Source organism: Lepidothrix coronata, unplaced genomic scaffold, assembly GCF_001604755.1.
Source record: "Lepidothrix coronata isolate B3197 unplaced genomic scaffold, Lepidothrix_coronata-1.0 Scaffold90, whole genome shotgun sequence".
NCBI lineage: Eukaryota > Metazoa > Chordata > Aves > Passeriformes > Pipridae > Lepidothrix > Lepidothrix coronata.
The window spans coordinates 3,532,792-3,552,138 of NW_016690270.1; the positions used below are offsets into that span (position 1 = coordinate 3,532,792).

At 53.1% G+C, this 19,347-nt stretch overlaps 1 protein-coding gene across 1 annotated transcript in view; it reads left to right on the forward strand.

The window, feature by feature from the left end:
* Positions 1 to 19,347, forward strand: part of PLXNA2 (plexin A2) — a 145,545-nt gene that overhangs the window by 77,432 nt on the left and 48,766 nt on the right. The window contains 5 exon segments of the mRNA XM_017821409.1: positions 1,243 to 1,343; positions 6,149 to 6,272; positions 7,215 to 7,368; positions 8,557 to 8,653; positions 12,262 to 12,376. Coding sequence (XP_017676898.1) covers positions 1,243 to 1,343; positions 6,149 to 6,272; positions 7,215 to 7,368; positions 8,557 to 8,653; positions 12,262 to 12,376 — 591 coding nt within the window.

The window sequence follows — 19,347 nt, forward strand, 5'->3', positions numbered from 1 at the left end:
AAAGTGGCCGTTGTTTGGGGAGACACTGCTCCTTTCACTGCTGGTCACTGCTTTCCCTCCCAGCTGCTGGGAGCCGGGTGCTGTTTTGACGGACAGAGCGAGTGCGATGCCGACAGTTGGTTTAATTTCCAGCCAGTTGCAGGCATCACTCCCAGGGCCCTGAGCAGAGCAGCCAAGGCTGCAGGGCTGGGCAAGAATTATTTGCAGTGTTTGGGAACAGAAATGCAAACAGAACCTTCGAATCTCGGAATGGTTTGGGGTGGAATTTTGGCCTTGTCGCGTTCCTTATCGCCCCCCTGACCAGGTTGTTCCAAGCCTTGTCTAAGCTGCCTTTGGACACTTTTAGGGTGTCCATAACCTCTCTGGGCAACCTGTGCCAGTGCCCCACCACCCTCACAGTGAAGAATTTCTTCCATATATTGTATGTATGGGCCAGTGCAGGAGCATCCCCCTGCAGCAATCAGGACAGGGATGCAAACCTACCGTGCCCATTGGAGGTGGCAAAGGGATGGCTTGTAAAGGTTAAAGTGGTTAAAAAGGTTAAAAATTTCTTCATGTTGTCAAGCAGTGACCTATGATTAAAGCTTGGTGTCATTTTGGAGCCTTTGGGGTTTTCAGTGCTGATAAACAGGTCTGGACCGTGCTACACCTCAGCATCCTGCAGGGGCCTTGCCTGAAGGGCAAGCAGGGGTTTGCAGCAGGGTTTGGGGTTGTTCCACCTGGGCTTCCCTCTCTGGCATCTCTGCCTGGGAGAGCAGGAATCCCCTGGTGGGTCATGCCTGGGGGGCCAAGTCCACGCTGGTGCTGGAAGGGCTCAGGGTGGCCAAGGAGGAGCCAGCAGTGAAACACCCACCTAGACTAAACAAGCTGACAAAATCCCAATGGACTGTGTTCCCCACCAGCTTTCCTCCCTGCAGCAGTGTGAGATAGCAAACTGTAAATCAGGGAGGAGAGAACAGCTCTGGCTATGGGAGCACGTCTGGGCAGGGAGGTCGGGGGGTTCTGGCGCCAGGAGTGGGAGCCCAGCTGGGGCTCTGTGTGCCCACAATTCCCCCCAGGGGACGGGCTGACTTCACGTCTCGCTCTCCAGTGTTTCCTATTCTTGGATATTGGAACAAATTCATTCAAGGCGGTGAATTGCTGTCGTGTTACGTGGCTCCAGCTGGCGGAGCAGGACCTGGAGCTGCTCTGGTTTTGGTGGAGTGAGAGCAGCACTGAGCCCTGTGTTTGCTTCCCTTGCAGGTGTCCCGGGTGCCCGTGGAGTCCTGTGAGCAGTACACGACCTGCGGGGAGTGCCTGAGCTCGGGGGACCCCCACTGTGGCTGGTGCTCCCTCCACCACATGTAAGTCCCCCCTTGACCACTTCACAATGATAAAAGCAGGTTTCAAAGCCTACCAAGCACCTCCCACACGAAAAGAATTAGGTTGAAGTTCCTTAAATCAGTTTTTTCCCCTTCTTTGGATCTTCCCTGCGTTGGCAGCACAAATGCCTTGGAAATTCCCTGAGCTCCTGTGGAGAGGTAAAGGAAAATAAACTGTTTTGGGAGCAGTGGGTCGGTCACTGCGTGGAGAGGGTGATGTGGACACGATGGAAAATCAGGATTTAAACTGGTGGGAACGGAGGCCTCGTGTTTTGCACACTCCTGCTCGCCCGAGCCGCGAATCCCAAGGAACAGGGAATTCCTAAAGGCAGCGGTGGACTCTGATTATATGAGTGGGACTCTGCTTTCAGCGAGGTTACAGCATCAGAGCAGAGCACTGAGCCCTTTTAAATGCACCAGGCAGAGATATTTAAATGCTGCAAGGAAAGGTCAGGGGGAACGTTGTGCTCCAGCCGTTCCCGGTGGGATCCGGGAGCGCGGGGCTCGGGGCTGGCAGTGCCCCACCTGCATCACCAGGCACGGAGGGCTAAGGGTGATGGTTTTTTTTTTCTTCAGGGGAGCTCCAGGAAACGCTCTCTGCATTCAGGAGGTGTCCGTGTCCTTCCTTTCTCTCCATAATAAGGATCACTTCCTAAGGCGGAAGGGAGACCACCGGGCAGCGGCGGAGCGGGGGAGGAGGGATGAGCCTGGAGGAGGCCGGAGGAGAGGAATAGAAATCCCTCTGGCCCCGTGCCAGCTCGCAGAGCAGCCCCGTTAAATGCATGGAAAGCGTGGCAATGGGGGGAGGCAGAGTTCAGGGACCCACACAGCAGAGCTTGGCCACGTGCCTGAGGAGCAGGTGCTGGAGGGGAGCAGGGAACACCAGGCTCCTCCGCAAATCCGGCCTGGATTTGGGACCCGTGGGCCTTGGGGTGCAAACCAGCTCCCCACAGCTCGTTTGGGTCATTGCCACGCTCGGGGAGGTGCAGGAGAGCCAGCTCAGCCCCTGGCCCTGAGCATCCCTCTGGCTCCACACAGGCAGGGGCTGAGGGCAGCAGCACAGCCCTGAGCATCCCACCAGCAGCACCCCAGGGCACCCTGGGCATCATTTGGGGTCTTTTTTAGCTTGTTCTTTTCCAGACAGGCACCCTGGGCATCATTTGGGGTCTTTTTTAGCTCGTTCTTTTTCAGACAGGCCTGTCCAGCCCTACAGCTGAACCACCCTGTGTCTGAAAGTCTTTGCTATCACAGCTGCTTTGTCAGAAGGAGTGATTTCCACTCCTGTGGATTCCCATCCCTTTGGCTCTGCCCTGTGTGCCTTTCCAGAGGCTGGGACAGCTGTGCAGGACGGGGAGGGGATGCTGCATTCAGTACCTGTGGCTGGGTGTGCTTGGTGCTGCTCCTCAGCCTCCTGCAGCAGCTCCTCTGCAAGGATCACCGAGCACTTTCCTAATGCTAATGAACTGAATCTTCATAAGCCACCTGGGAAGCAGGTAAAGGTTGTTATCTTCATTTTGCAGAGAGAAAACCCTCAATGTCAAGAGGAGAGAAAAGTGTCATTTCCTCTGCCCTTTTGGCCATGACATTTCAACATTAACCTATTCCCAGCAAGGGTTCCTTCCCCGATGGTATTTCTCAACTCTTCCCTTCAAGCATCTGCACTTTGGAGTGATGATCATTTCTTAGCTTCTGTTTTAAGCTGTAAATAATTGAGTTTATCTCGCTGTTCCTGAAGCCTCTGTCGTGTTTGTTTGGAGGCCCCAAGTGCTGGAGTGTTTGTATTTAATTTGTCATCTCTCCCCTCTAATTCTTACACGGTCCTCCAGCCAGAACAGCTGCTCGGTGGAAGGGGTGGCATGTCAGGGTGTGATGCTCACACTGTGGTTTCTGAAAGGTGGCTAAAAGGAGGGTGTGTTAAAAGGATGAGGGACAGAAGAGGAGATGATTTAGTCCTTGGAAGAGGAGATGATTTAATCCTTGGAAGAGCAAGAGACCGGCTGGTGGCCTGAGCAAGTGTGGGGCTGTTAAACACCAGCACTGAGTGTCTGTTGGGGATTGAAATCCAGAGGTTCTCCCCACTGCTTGTGGGATTTTGCTCCTTGGGTTTGGGGTCTGTGTCCTGGGGGGTACCAAGGCACCCAGGCAGGTCAGGGTGTCTGTGAGGAGGAGCAGGGCACGCCAGCCCCTATGGCAGCTCCTCTCTGGACACTTGGAATCCACGTTTGCAGTTGCCAGAGGTTTAGCTGAGAGTGTGGACATGCAGGTTCTGAGGCATCTGGGAGCCTGAAAAAAAAAAAAATCAGGATTTTAAATGATGTGTTGGATGCCTGAGTATGGATGGACATGAGAGGGATGGACAGATCACCACCCACAGGAGGCATCAGGCAGTGTATCCTGCCTTCCCCACCACCAGCCAGAGAGGAAGGAAATAATGGAATAGTAAGGAATAAAGGAAAAGTGAAAGGATCTGGGTTGTCCTGGGCTGTTTCATTGTCCAGTATTACACAGAGCTCTCCTTGTGTGCTCAGTAGGTGGTGGTGTCTCTTGGAGGCCTCAGTCAGGGTTCAGGCTCTGTGGCACAGGGGGTGTTTGCACACCTGGAATTCCAGGATAGTGGTTGTAGCGACGCTGATGGATGAGGTGTGGGTGAGGGCGAAATCAGGGAGCTCTGAAGCAGGAGCTGGTCTCACTGGAGGCTCTTAGCCATGAACCTGAACCAGGAGATTCCCAAGGCAGATTAACTCATGAAAACTAGTGGTTGATGAGGTGGTGGCCATGGGCAGCACTGGGATTTGAGGAATTCTGGGTGCAGGACATTTGAGAAGATGCTAAAAACCAGCATGATGGGAAAGGTTCTCATTCTTCTGCCAAACAGCCCTTCTCATCTTGGGGTCCCTGGGACAGCAGGCGATGGCTGAGCAGCCCATTCCTGCCCGGAGCCTCTGCTGTGTCCTCCCTGCCAGAGCTTTGCTTCCCATGCAAGTTCATCCTCTGCATGGAGAGCAGATCCTTTGCTCTTCCTCTTCCACAAGCAGCGAGTGCTCTTTGGGAGCGATCAGAGGCCTTGAGGAGATTGTTAAAGAGTCTCTTCAGCCCAGTGGGATCCCAAACCTGCAAGGTTTCCACACACTGCTCTCTGCAAGTGTGTTATTGTCTCCAGACCTATTTATCTCTGTTAGGGCTGCTGCCATAAATAGTATGATAAAAAAGAGCCATTCCAGCGAGTCAATGAGATAAAGGCTCCAGTCAAGAGCTCACTTTAAAGCTATCTTACAGATTCACTTAAACCTCGATAATTCTTCCTTTGGCAGCATTCATATTTAGTTCCATTATGCTCCAAAGGAAAAGGTACTAAAAGCAAGAGGGTGAGGAGAGCAGCACCACCATTTGCCAGGGATCACACAGGTGGTTTGGAAAGGGAAAGTGGAAACTTCACTTAATCTTAATCTAAAGCAAACAGCCTCGTGAGAAGGATCCTGGTCCCACTGTTTCATAGAATCACAGAATCCCACAATGGTTTGGGGTGGAAGGGACCTTAAAGCTCATCTCATTCCACCCCGTGCCATGGGCAGGGACACCTTCCACTAGCCCAGGTTGCTCCAAACCCCATCCAACATGACCTAGAACACTTCCCAGGGTGGGGCAGCCACAGCTTTTCTGTGAAACCAGTGAGCAGTGCTGCTGTTCCAGAGCCTGGTTTTGCCCCTCTGTCAGTGGCCAGAGCGTGATGGCAAAATGCAGCCTCTGCAAAATGCAGCCTCTGCGTGGGCAGGACGTGTTTCTGCTGACGCGTTTGTGCGTCTGGCACAGCTGGAGCTGCTCCACAGGGAGCCAGGGAAACAAGCAGTGTGACAGCAGGACCTTGTTAATTCGGGTACCATGAACGCTCCAGAAACTATCAGAGGGAACTTGCTTGTGGGACTGGGAACAGCAGCTCGACCCACCAGCCTTTGTGAAAGCAGGTCCAAGATCAGCAGGGAGTGAAAAGGGACAAAGTTTGCTGATGGCTTATTGACACCATTAGTACCGAAAGACAAATACATCTTCCAGCCCCAGGAAGAAAAGGGTTTCCCCCAGACGACATAAAATAGGAAATCATGGAGGGATGACAGTGCTGCAGTCTCAGATATCTGGTTTGAAACACTGATAATTCTTCCTTAGTCTCCCGGTGGGTGCTCTGCTGGAAGCAACTGAATGTCACTCTGCTCCAAGGACACCTGCAATAGAAAACCAAGGATAACGAGCCATCCTGGAGCACACAGCGTGCTAGGAGCAGTCCTAGTCACTTTGGTATGCTCTGGGGCTTGCATTCCTGCTGGTGGGAATGGGAGAGAGCTGGGAGCTTAAGGCATGAAAACCAGCCAAGCACCGCTGGCAGCAGCTGGAAAGTCCCGTTCCTGGCTGTGTCTCCAGGAGGAGATGATTAGTGAACTATGTGGTTTTGTTTTAGTCAGAATAGAGGCATCATCTTGTTGTTGTTTTCTGGTTCGGTTTCTGTGCAGATGAGTTTATGGGCTGCAGAGTGCCTGGCTCAGCCCACACCCCCCCACACCCACTGTCACTCCCGGCACTCGGAGCTCTGGGTTGTGTCCCAGTGCAGGCAGGACTGGGAGCAGCTCACGAGATCCTTGTGGTTTGTCTTTCCTCTGCTCACAGGACATTTTTCGGCGCCCTTCGGCCCCACCCCGGTGCCCGACAGCGGGTGCTGGCGCGGAGCATCGCCAGGTGCTGGTGCAGGACACCTTGCCCGGGTGTTTTCCGTGCTCTGACGTGTCTCTGTGTGGCAGGTGCTCCCCGAGGGACAGCTGTGAGCGAGCCCACGAGCCCTTCCGCTTCGCAGGCAGCATCAGCCAGTGCATGAGCGTCACGGTGCAGCCCAGCAGCATCTCCGTGTCCGAGCACAGCCTCCCGGTAAGCAGGGGGGGGTGGGCTTCCAGAGCCACTTCCAGAGCCACTTCCAGAGCCACTTCCAGCATTTTCCGGGCTCGCAGTGAACACTCCGTTCTCCAGCCTTGGCACAAGTGTTTTCTCATGAAGTCAGGCTCGCAGAGGGGCTGGGGAGCAAAGGGGTCATCCGAGCCGGGCAAGAGGGGGTGGCAGAAACAAATTCCCCTTCCCCTCGGGCCTCAGCTCACATTTCTCTTGGTCTGGTTTCGTTAGCTGGTGAAAGGAAAGGCTTTGTTTCCCAAAAAGCTCATCTGTGAGCTGTGCTCAGGCCTGGCTCTCCGAAGCATCCCAGCTGTTGCTCCTGGAGCCCCCCAGCACCCCGTGGCAGCTGGGTCCTGGCTTTGCTGCCTCCCCTTCCTGAGATGCCCTCCTGACACTCCGTGTGGAAATAGTGGAGGGCTGTTGGGAGGCCTCCAGGGACTGTTTTGCCATGGGGACAGTCCCCATCTGTGATGGGATCAATGGGAATGTGCTCATTCCTGCTGGCCACGGGGCAGGGGGGTCTCTCCTGGTCATGCCGTGGGGCAGGGAGGTGGTTTGAGCAGAGGGGTTTTGGGATGGTCACTGCTGCTCTCATGCAGGAGAGGGAACCCACTGCTGCTGCTACAGCTACACAGGCATTGGGGGTGGCAATGCTTCTGTAGGGCAACCAGGGGCCAAAAATCTGCCATTGCCCCACTCCAGACCTGCAGCACCCAAAGGCTCAGCAGGGTGGGCTTTTATCCATAAAGAACCTCCTCCTCCTCATTAAAGGGCATCTGGCCACCTCCCGTGGGCAGGTGAGTAATTTGAGGGGGTTGCACGGAATGGGAAAGCAGCAGGGACTGGAAAGACGAAGGAAATTCGGGCAGATTTGCCTGCTGACTGATTTTCTGGCTGCTGTGTTCCCTCCCGTCCCCGCTGCAGCTCAGCCTGCTGGTGAGTGATGCTCCAGACCTGACAGCCGGGGTCACCTGCCTCTTCGGGAACCTGACGGAGGTGGAAGGGCAGGTTTCGGGCAGCCAGGTGGTGTGTGTGTCACCACCAGCCAAAGATGTTCCTGCCATCCCCGTGGATCAAGGTAAGTCACTGACTCCTGGTGATGTCTGTGCCACCAGACAGTGCCGAGTGGGTTTGGCAGGGTTTTCTGGGTGGAGCAGAGCCTTTGGGGCTGCTGCTGGAGAAATTCATGCTCCTGTCAAAGGCTGTGGAACCCAGGGAGCTAAATACGCTTCATCCTTTAGAAATGCATCCCACACAGGGAAGGATAGGCTGGGAGCAGGCAGCAGGACATGACTGCCCTGTCTTTACATCCTCCCTGCACTGCCAGACAGCTCCCAAGACAGGACAGGAGCTGTCTGTCCCCTCCAGGGTGGCTCACGAGTGGGCAGGGGCTCTCAGCCGTGCCAAACTGGGTGAATCTGGAAAGCAGGAGCCCTGGCTGAGCACCCGCAAGTAGGTGGATGCAGCTTCAATTTTTTTTTGTCCTGATCTTGGGGTTGTTTGTTCATTAATGTCACTGCCGTCGTGTTTTCTCTTCCTGTAACCAAAACGCTGCTTGCTTAAAACTCATTTTCTCCTTGGCATCCTTCCAGGTGCCAGCGGGGCTTCCCTGCTGATACCTTTGTATTTCTGAGGCATTTTATGGAGCCTGAGAGTTGGTGAACACTGGGGGCCCAGAGCCCCAGGGTAGCAGGGCCAGGTTAGACTTGCCCACAGCAACTCCAGAAGAGCAATCTGCTCTTAATTACCCCAGTGCTGAGGCTCCTCAAGAGCTTCACTTGTTTCCAGCTGTGTCTCCTATTCTAGGAGATGGTTCTAGGAGGTGATGCTCAGTAAAGCTGTGGGTCCCAGTTCCTGGAAGTGTTCAAGGCCGGGCTGGATGGGGTTTGGAGCAACCTGGTCTAGTGGAAGGTGTCCCTGCCCATGGCAGGGGGTTGGAATGAGATGATTTTTCCCTTCCAACTCAAACCCTTCTGTGATTCTGTGGTTCTAGTCTTGGGCTGCTTCTCAGAATACACTGAAATTTTGTTTTGGTTGGGAGGCATTGCTGGAGACAACCAGCCCAGCAGCCTGGGGTGCTGGAGGGCAGGGGCCAGCCAAGGAGGGTGTGGGTGGGGGGTCCTGATGGCTGGGGGAGCAGGGAATGGCAGCAGCCTGAGTTCACCTTGTACCCCAGCAGCAGGGGGTTCAGCGGGTGCCCCTGCATCTGGTGTTGCTTCCCCCATTCCTGCTGGCAGGACTGACAGGCTCTGCTTTGCCTCCCCAGACTGGTTCGGGGTCGTGCTCCAGCTGAGGTCGCAGGAGACGGGGAGGACGTTCGTCAGCACAGAGTTCAAGTTCTACAACTGCAGCGCCCACCAGCTGTGAGTGCTCCCTCCCCGGCCCCAGCAGAGCCAAAAACTAGACAAAAACCCTGGGAAATGGGTGCTGGGCTGCGGGACCATCTGTGGGGGGGTTATCACACCACTTGGTCCAGCCAGCACACAGGTGGGGTGCAAGGGGAGCCAGCAGTCCGTGTCTGCTCCGAGCTCCGGGTGCCTGGTGGAGCTTCCTGTGCCTTGGGAGCCGCAGGTGGAGCGAGCCTGGAACAACCTCAACCTGCTGGTGCCCCCAAGCTGCGCCAGCCCGCAACTGTGAACTCGGCTGCAGCCTCGCAGGGAGCGGGGGAAGGCAGAGCAGAGGGGTCGGGCAGGGGGGCTGCCGGCAGGGGGAAGGGGGCTGCAGGTAATGGGAGGAGGATGCAGGCAGTGGGAGGTGGTCTGCAGGCAACAGGGTGGGCTGCAGGCAGCAGGAGAGGTGGGCTGTAGGCAGGAAGAGGCGAGCTCTAGTTACTGGGAGGGGGGCTGCAGGTACTGGGAGCTGAGCTGAAGGCAGCAGGGTGGGCTTCAGGCAGCAGGAGGTGAATTGCAGGCAGGGGAAGGTGGGTTGCAGGTAGTGGGAGGTGGGTGCAGGCAGAGGGGAGGTGGGTGCAGGCAGGGGGAGATGGCTGCAGGCAGGGAAAGGTGGGTACAGGCATAAGGGGAAGGTGGATGCAGGCAGGGGAAGGTGGGTGCAGGCAGGGAAAGGTGGGTACAGGCATAAGGGGAAGGTGGATGCAGGCAGGGGAAGGTGGGTGCAGGCAGGGGGAGGTGGGTGCAGGCAGAGGGGAGGTGGGTGCAGGCAGGGGGGGGTGGGTGCAGGCAGAGGAGGGGTGGGCTGCAGCCTGGGCAGGAATCAGGCCCAGTGGGCTGCTCCCTGGAGGGCTGGAGGGCTCAGTGCTGCTGAGGATCATGGAAATACATCCCCCCCCTGGGCATGTCTGCTGCTGGAAGGCAGCAGGCAGCTGGCTGGCCTTAAAAACACATTTACAGACCTGAAGCGTTTATGGATTTCTCTCTGGAAACAAAGCAAGCTCTAAAGCACCTGAAAGGACTGTGGGCAGGACCTGCCAGCAGCTGGATGGGGAAAGGCAGGGCTGGGAGCAGCTCCTGTGCCAGCACTGCCCTGGAGCCTGGTGTGCTGCTGGGGTCACCAAGTGCCAGTGCAGGGTCACTCCCAGTCTTTCTGTGCTGGGTTTGAAGCCTCAAGCTATGGGGCCTTTCTGCTGCACTTGGAAGAGGGTTTGTGTGCTGCTGGGCTTGGCTGGCCTGTGGTTTTTCTAGGCATGCATCCATTTGGGATTTTACTTTTGTTGTGAGCCACAGCACAGAGCAGAGGCACTGGGATGGCAGGAGCCCTGTGAGTCCTGCAGTGCTGCCTGTGGTGGTCTCTGTCCATAATCCCAATGACTCCTGCCTCATGTCCTGCTACCCCTCATGCACAACTCTGTCCTTAGGTCCTTGTCCCTCACTCAGGCTGTGCAGCACCAGTCTTTCCTCTGCTGCCAGCACTTGCAGTCTCCCCAGGCTCTCCTGCGTTCTCCTGGTTTGGAATTTGCATGAGGAATAGCATTCCAGGGCCCCCTGTTTTCAGTGAGGAGCTGAGGCTTGGATCAGGAGAGGCAATACATCCTTCCTGGCCTGTCATCGGGCTTCATGTGGCCGTGCCTTTCTCCCAGCTTGTGTTTGGAGACAAAGTGCTTGCAGGGTGGTAAATTCTGCAGCACTTACATCACGCCGGACTTGTTATCAGGGAGTTCAACAAGGGCACGAGCCAGCCTGGCAGGGATGAATCACAGCCTGCAAAAAGGAGGCAGGAATACAGGGCTCAGCCAGCAGAGAGGAGACATCTATTGATCCTGAGGCTCTTTACTGCCATGGGGAAGGTGTCTGGGGAGCAGCCGAGCCCTTCTGGGGCTCTGGTGTCTGAAGGATGTGCCCCTGGGAGGTGGCATTAGGGAAAGATTAGGGGCAGGAGGGGTTTGGGGATGGACAGGAACGTGCTGCTTTTGCAGACTGGTGCTGTGAACCCTCCTGTGCTGGATCCAGCTGTTGGGAACCCACAGGCTGAGGTGGTTCAGGGTTCAGGTGTGTGAATTCTGTGTCCCCAGGGAGCTGCAGGTGGGTCAGGGAACCTTCTCTGTTACGTGTCTTTTGGTAAGGACTGGATGAGGTGGAGAGATGCACTTTTTGAGGCAACAGAGAGACTTAAGTTCTTGAGAAAGCTGGATCAAGATGAAAAAGCAAAGGTGGTGACCTGATGTAAGTCTGGGAGCTCGGGAGCCCCTTGTCCCACTGCCAGGGCTGGGCAGGGCTGAAAGCAGCAGCCAGGAAACCACAGAAACCACAGACCAGTGAGAGGTGCCAAACCAAGCCATTGGCCTGGGTGGTCAGAGAGATCCTCCTCCCTCAGAGGGAAAACAGAGAGCCCCACCAGTCCCAGCTGGGAATGCTGGACACCAGGGCCATGCCAGGTAAGGGCAGGTGGGCAAAGTGCTGGAGATCCAACGGGGACAGAAATGGGTCAGACAAATGAGTAATTAAATAAGCTTTGCAGCTCTTGATGTTCTCCCCCAGATTTGCATGTGCATGATTAGAATAAGCTTCCTTAGCTATTAAGGTCACTATGAAAGCATCAGAAGGAGAACACAATTGAGTTATTAAAACACGTTCTCGTGGCAGCAGTGCACAGGAGGCATTGCCCCTGTCCCTGTGCCCAGCTGGCAAGAGCCACTGAGACCTGGTTTCCTCCTTTCCCAGAGTTAAAGATCACTTTAAGAGCGCTTAAAGCCACACTCCCACTTCCCTGGTGATGCTCCTCTGTCTGTGCTGACCCTGGGATTGCTCCAGCCCATCCCTGCCCTGGGCACTGCCCAGTCTGGGCAGCACCACAGTCTCTGGAGCCACAAGCTACGACGCAGAGCTGAATCCCATGGGCACAGCTCTGCCAGCAGACTGTCACCAAAACGCTGCCACGTGGCACAGAGGGGTGGCCTCGGAGATGGAGGAGGTGGCTGCTGTGAATATTAGCAGCTGTCACAGATCCTGCCTCTCTCTGGCAGCAGTTAGAGGGGAACAAAACCCACCCAGCAGTTTGCTGGCAGCTGGGCCCCCAGGGTCTGAAAAGAGTCTGTGTTCTTTCAAAAACATTTCATAAACAGTTAATTTTTTTCTGACATGAAGCAAAAGGGCCTGCTGGACTCTCTGCACTCCGAGGCCAAGCAGAAGTGTTGCCGTTGACTTGAAGCATTCCTGACTTGTAAAACAACTGATCCCATTTTTGCCAGGCTTGCCTTGTTTTCCACTTTCTAAAAACTGCAGACCAAGCCTGGTGTGTCTGTGCAGTGTCGTGCTTTATTCCATGCCAATCCAACGATGTGCAATAAATCCCAGCTGGCATTTTATGGCGGAGTGAATTGCGAGGTTGCCTAAAGGACACTTCGGGAGCGTGTGTTTTCCCAGACCTGTTTGTTACTTTTTTTGTCCTATCAAAACGTCCTCCCAAAGAAACTGTTTTCCACCCGTGAAGGATTTCTGGCAAGGCCTGTCTGTAACCACTCAGACCTCCCGGGGGGATAACCTGTGTGGTGCTGAGCTCTCCTTTCTCCCCCCAGGTGCCTGTCCTGTGTGAACAGCGCCTTCCGCTGCCACTGGTGCAAGTACAGGAACCTCTGCACCCACGACCCCACCACGTGCTCCTTCCAGGAGGGGAGGATCAACGTCTCTGAGGTACCAGACTGGCATTTCATGCCTTTGTTCTTTGCTTTTCTATGGCACGAGTAGCACAACAAATATTTACGTGAGGTTTTTTGACTTCCCACGGGTCTCTTTGGCATCGAGAGGTGTAGATGCAGCTTTAAAGGAGCAACAAGTGTCAGCCTCACTAAAGTGATGTTCCTGAGCTGAACACCAAAGCTGACCCTGCCTCTGCTCTGTGGGAATGCCCAGGTTCATTAATAATGATAATTACTGTGGTGCTTTTCCTTCAGGGGTCTCAAAGGCTCCTCAAAAGCCAGCACCTTTCAGCAGCTCTGCTGGTGTGCAGGGGTTTGTTTTGCCTGCTGGCCAGCAGCTGGTCTTGCTGGGACTGTTCAGTGGGTTGTGTTGGCAGGTCTGGAATTTATGGCAGGAGACTGACTGTAAACTGATTAAGGAGGGAATTGCCAGTGTGCACAGCCCCAGATTTTGGAAAAGAGAATGGATTCGGGTTCCAGTGCTGTGGACCAGGAGCCATCTCTCTTAGCAGCTCATAAAAGGTGTGGGGCTCAAATCCAAAAATGCTTTTAACAGTCAGAAGAGGCACAGCCCGTTAATGGCTCTGCCAGCTCTTCTGTGCGTCCCAGGGCAGAGGGATCCAGGAAGGAAAGGGGTTTGTTAGCACAAATTCCTGACTGAACATTGCCACTAACCCCTTGCTCTGGGGTTCCTGCACCTCTGTCCTGTCTGATTCCCAGGCTGCTGCCTGCTCCATGTTCATGAAGTCCAGAGCAGCTACAGCCCCTGATGCTGGCAGGGCCCTGGTTTTTGCCCTTGCTGTTCCTACATGAAGCTTTGTAGCGCCTGAAGTGAGTGCAGGTCCTAAAGCTGAAAGGGAAAAATGGTTTAAAAGGTGCTTTGAAAATCCCGAGTGTCTTGGAAAGTGGGAAAAGCAGCAGTAAGGACATCTACACATAACAGGAGAAGAAAGGAGAGAAGACAAACCCTTATGAGTGAGTAATGAAGACTGAGAAAAGGAGAAGGGATCAGTCAGTGGAGTAAACACTGAGTTGTTTAAAGGAAGTGACCAAAGCTGCCAGGTTGCTGCTAAACCAACAGTAAACTTAACTCCTGGGTGTCCCTGGTTAAAATGCTGCCAGGGGACAAGGAGATACAAGGCAAGAGAGATTTATGAACTGCTTGTGTAAATACCTCAGTGGGAATCTGCAAGAGCCAAGGCATGGGCAGCGTGACTGGGAGCAGGCAGTGCTGCCAGCGAGGGATTGGAATGAATGTCCAAGGAGAAGCATCCACCCCGAGGACAAAGCAAAAGCTTTCTCAATCCAGTTCAAAGCCAAGAGACTTCCTTTCAACATATCAAGAGAAAGAAAATCCTTTGCTTCTCCTCCTCTTGAGTGATGTGGGGGCTTTTCTCCTTCACACTCAAAGCATCGCTGCCTTCCCAGGCTTTACAGTGTAGTTCTCCTTTCTATAGGTCTTCACCCCCATGATCTCAGAAGTGTTTGACAAGTCTCTGGTAAAGTAGGACAATCCCATTATCTCTGTTTTTCTCCTGGGAGCACACAGGACTTGCCTGAGGGAAGGGAGTGGAGGAGCTGGTCTGTCTGCCAGTTCCTGCTGGGATCACAGGACTGTCGTGTCTCCAAAGAACTTCCTCCGTCGTCTTCATCTTGTGGAAGGTTGTTTCTTACCAGGGGATGTTTTGTGATATCAAACACCTTCCTGGGGATTGCTTTTTTTTTGATAAGGGCTGATGATAACGATACAGGCTGTTCATCAGGACTCCTCCAGACCTCTGAACCCAGGCAAAACCAGCCACTCAAATAAACTTGTTTGCTCATTGAAGGCCGATGGATTGCACCCAGTGCAGTGCTAATGCCTTTGTGAGGGGCATTTCCCTCCTGCCAACACAGAGGTGAGATAAGTGCCTCAGAGAGAGTTTCCTCTCCTAAACCAATCCAGATCACAATGTTCTCGTTGTGTCGTGGCCTGATGTATTAGGAAGTTGTCTGTGCTTGCCATCACTCCCCTCCCAGTGGTGTTTGGAGCTGGTGATCACCGTGGCAGTGCCTCAGCCCTGCCCTACTTACGGTCCCCTGGGCCTCCCCTTACGCAAGAGCCACACACGTGTTCACACGGGCTTGGAAATCTGCTCGTGCCTTTATATTTAATTTAAGAGAAAAATATCTTGAATATTCCCTTTTACTCCTGGCCCGTCAGAATCTGTGTCCCAGTGGGATTCCATGTGTAGCAAGCTCCCTTTGATGCTCTCAGGAGTTGTCTGTCCCGAGGAGGAAAAGGAGCTCAAAGCCACAGCCACTCCACGAGGTGATGGGGGAAGAAAGCCCCTCTTCATGAGCTGTGCACTTGCTCCTTGCGATCTCCTGGCTGTGCTGACTGAGCTAAATGCTGCTTTTTTGCCCTGCTTTCCATGAAAATACGACTTAGGGAGTTTTTCCATCCCTCCACCTGCCCTATGGACAGGAATTGTTTGCTCAGATCTAAGGGCAGAGCTCAGGGGCACATTTGCAGGATGCAGAGGACAACCCAGAAGGTGGGTTGGTGCCTTGTCCTGGCCTGTGAAGCCATCAGTGATAACCAGGGCTGTTGGTGAGACACAAAGATGCCCCTGGACTGCCAGATCCCTGCTTTGCATCATGCTGTTGTATTTGGAGAAGTGAAAATGTGGAAAACATTATTTGGGGTCATTGGCAGATAAACACAGAGCAGCCTTTACAGCAGAGGGATCTTCCAGGACAGGGCTGGCTGTTCCTGGTATCCTCCATCCCATGGGAAGTTTCTGATGTGGGGTGAACCCACCTCCACTGAGTTCTCCATTTCCAGGTAGTTGGTTCTTTGGGAGTTAATAATTAAATAAGCAACTCTTTTCTCAGCCTTTTCTCAGCCTGAGGCTTCATTTGTCAGCAGAGTGTGCCTGCTTGGACATTGCCATCCAGAGGGCCATGGGAAGGCAAAGGTCTGGGGGTGACTTGCTCCCACTAAGGCAGAGTTTCTGCAAGAAGTCTCATGACTCTGTAGCACTGATTGTCTCACTTTCCAAAGCTTCAGATCAGGCCAGTGGGATCTGGGTTTATGTGTCTGAGGTGGCTGTGTGTGTGCAAGGCTGTAAGATGTCTCTATATGTTTGAAACTTTCAGATGAGGAGGAATGTAGATAAATATATCCTCACACCCCACCCCAGTGGAGAGCTAGAACCAAATAAATCCTATTAGCTTCCCAGAATGTGGGATCCCATCCCTCTTTGATGTCCACCGTGTGCAGATAATGCCATTTCCACATGCAGGATGCTGATTTGGGGATGGAACATTTCAGATTCTGGGAGTTCTTTGCTGAGCCAGATTTCAGCTCTGGTCTGACTCCTTTAAATTCCCACTGATTTTGGAGCAGTGCCTTTGCCCCTGGCTGTGCCCTTGGATGCTGAGTGCTGCTTGATGTGCCTTGAAGGGAACAAACCCAAACTAAGCCTTCCTCGTGTCTGTCCTGACAATCCCCACCACGTGGGAGCTGTGATGTGCAGGAGGGAACTCTGAGCCACATCTCAGGCCACCAAACTCAGCAAATGACTTTGCTGGGTCACATCTAACTTTGGAGAGGTGGCTTTGCCTGAAGTAGCAACAAAAAGCCCAGCTTCAGCAAAATTAACTCATCTCTGAGCCTATTGGCATTTTTTCATCCATAGCTTTTTTGGGGTGTGTTGAGAGGGGAAGGAGCCAGGCAGGGAAGAGCTCTGGATGTGTTCCTACCTGTAACCTGTCCGTGTGCAAGGGAATTGCTCCTGCCCTCCCCTCTGGTACACAAAGGGTTGTTTATGGGAGAGAAATCAGATTTTCAGCCTTCCATGGCTGTAAATATCCCAAATTAATGGAGAAGACCCAGGTTACAGCACGTGTGTTCAGCACAGGGCTCAGGACTAAGTGCTGTTGGGGAGGAATTTAGCAGGGAGAAAGGTTTGGCTCCAGCTGCCTTTCTTTCATGTCTGGTTTCTAAGGAGCAAGGTCTGCTCTCCTTTCCAGTGGCATAAATGAAGGATAATGTGTTTCCCTGAGTGACAGGCACTGTAATTTATATCATTGGGAACACAACTGCGAGCCAGGGCTTTACATTCACGTGCCAGATTCGTTTATGTTTAAAACTTTGAAATATGTGTATCAAGTTAACGTTTGTGGAGAGTTTGTGGGGTTTTTTTTTTTGAGATGAAAAGTACGAAAACAGTCTATTTTCTGCCATTTGGGCTAAATCCCGTAGTCAAAAGAATTGCCTGCCATTTCTAAGCAATTTTTTCCAAATAAGAGCAAGGAGGTTTGACCTACTAAAACTGCTCAGTTAAACACAAATAATAACCGTGGGTGCTCTGTTCTGCTCCAGAGACAGCTGCGTGTCGAGGGTCTTTAAGGTATTTATAGACCTTGGAATCTTTGAGGCTAAAAAGTGTTGGAGAAGCAGAAAATGTCTTTGTAAATTGGGCGAGATGATACTTCACAGGCAGAATATTCCCCGAGAGTCTGTGCCACTCACGAGTCGAGCCTTGTCTTTCTCCTGCAGATCTTCCGATTTGTGTTTATTCTGGTGTAGGGAAGTCAAGGAGGATAATGAGAGGATTCGACGTGTTTGTTTAGCGAGAGGAGGCGATAATGGCCTTTCTAACTCACTGCAGGATTTGCTTCTCGTGAATTAAAAAACAAAGTAAACTGATTACGGAACAAATTGTGTATTCCACCGGCTGCAGTCTTGCTTTTATATGGTATTTTCTGGGTGTTTAGCTCTTCCTGGGGATGAAATGCAGAATGGAGCACCCAGGCTGAGCCCGACAAGCCAGGGATGCTCTTGTTATTTACCACCACGAGGGATTTTGGCCACAGCCACACAGTCCTGATCCCTGCAGCAGGACTGGTGCTGCCAACCACTTCCCAGCTCATCACAAAATCCCTGTAAAGGGAATAAGCATGGACAGAGGCATTGCTAAAGCTGATGATATACCCTAACAAAATAATTCATGCTAGTGCTGGCTTTTAGATCAGGGAACAGGTAGAAGAGGTGGTGAATGGACAAACCACCCTGCCAGACTGGTTTTTCTGCAGCATCACCCCCTGCAGCTCTGTGTGTGCAGGGGGGGACGTGGGTGCTGCTGCAAGAGCACCCATGTGAGACCCAAACTTGCTCACACACTCACCGTGGGAAGGGCTGGGTGTGCAGGGATGTGGGTGAGCAGGGGTTTGGATGTGCAGGGACGTGGGTGAGCAGGGATTTGGATGTGCAGGGACATGGATGTGCAGGGATTTGGGTGTGCAGGGACATGGGTGAGCAGAGATTTGGGTGTGCAGGGGTTTGGATGTGCAAGGATGTGGGTGTGCAGGGTTTTGGATGTGCAGAATTTGGTTGAGCAGGGATTTGGTTGTGCAGAGACTTGGGTGTGCAGGGGTTTGGATGTGCAGGGATATAGGTGTGCAGGATTTTGGATGTGCAGAGATTTGGTTGAGCACGGATGTGGTTGAGCAGGATGTGGCTGAGCAGGATGTGGTTGAGCAGGGATTTGGGTGTGCAGGGATTTGGGTGTGCAGGGATTTGGATGTGCAGAAATTTGGTTGAGCAGGGATTTGGGTGTGCAGGGACATGGGTGTGCAGGGTGTGGGTGTGTAGGGATGTGGATGTGTAGGGACATGGATGTGCAGAGATGTGGGTGTGCAGGGGTGTGGGTGTGCAGTGACATGGTTGTGCATCACTGTGGCAGCATTAAAAAAAACAAATTACAAAGAAAAGGCCTGAAGGCTGAACAATGAGGTGAGATGGGAAATGGCACAGAGAGGCAGGAGAGGGGCTCCAACAAGGCAGAGACCTCCCAGCCCTCCTGTGCCCTCCGCAAGCCCCGGCAGCTCCCACGGCTTTGCTCGCTCCTCTGATAAATTCAGCAGGAACTGCCCACAGCAACGTGGCTCCCCGGGAGTTTTCCATCTTCCCACGTATCCCCCCATCCCAAAATGTACATCCCTTATTAGTGTGATCATTGTAGCTGTCAGCCAACACAGAGGGGCTGCCTCGCTTGGTGCATCCCCGAGTGCGCTCTGGGGCCGCCTGCCCTGCCTTCACCACCACCCCCGAGTGACATTTTCCTTCCACTGAAAACAAAAGAGGGGGGAAAAAAAAAAGTATCTATTATGTCCCACTCATCTCTAATGACGGCAGAACGATTTTTGCTACCAGCATTTTCAGCACCAGAGAGCAGATCTGGAAATGTAAGTCCTCTCTCTCCCTGTGTCTCCCAAGGCAGGAGCGTTTCTTTAGCAGTCGCCTCACGGATGGCGCTGGCCAGGAAGGATAATGGTCCATAACATATTCATTATTTTCAGAACTGTGCACTGAGGTTCTCCCACTGGTGATGTGACTGGAGATTTTTTTGTTTTCGGTCGTAATGGGGTAAAAGACTCAGTGGCTCCAGGATGCTTTTCCTTCCAAACGCGGGCGTTCCACAGGGCTGGGGACCTCTCTGGAATGGAGATATTTGTCTCCCATCAGTCCTCAGTGGGACTTTGAGGTTAAATGCAAAAGCTTAAATGCAGCCAGATATTGAGTGGAAGGTGGTAGAAGCGTGTGGTGCATAAGGAGGAGGAAGGAATGTGTGTGCAAAATCAGCTTGGAGGAGCTGGCACTGGATGGAAAACACCAGGAGTCCTGGTGGTAGCACAAAGGCTGAGCTGGGGGTTGGATCCACAGCACCAGGGTCTGTGGGAACCAGGTGATGCCATTCCCTCCCAGCCTGTAAACCCACTCCACTGCAGAAAAGGACTTTTCTTCCCACTCCAGTGTAGCCGCTTTCTGGCTGATGGAGTTTTAAAATCACTCCTGGCTGTTAATCCGTGAAAGTCCCTGTTAGAAATAAAATAAAATATATATATAAGGAAAAGTGCCACTAAAAAGGTTTATGAGGCAGTGGTTTAAGTTACTCCAAACCAGGGTAGCATCTGTTT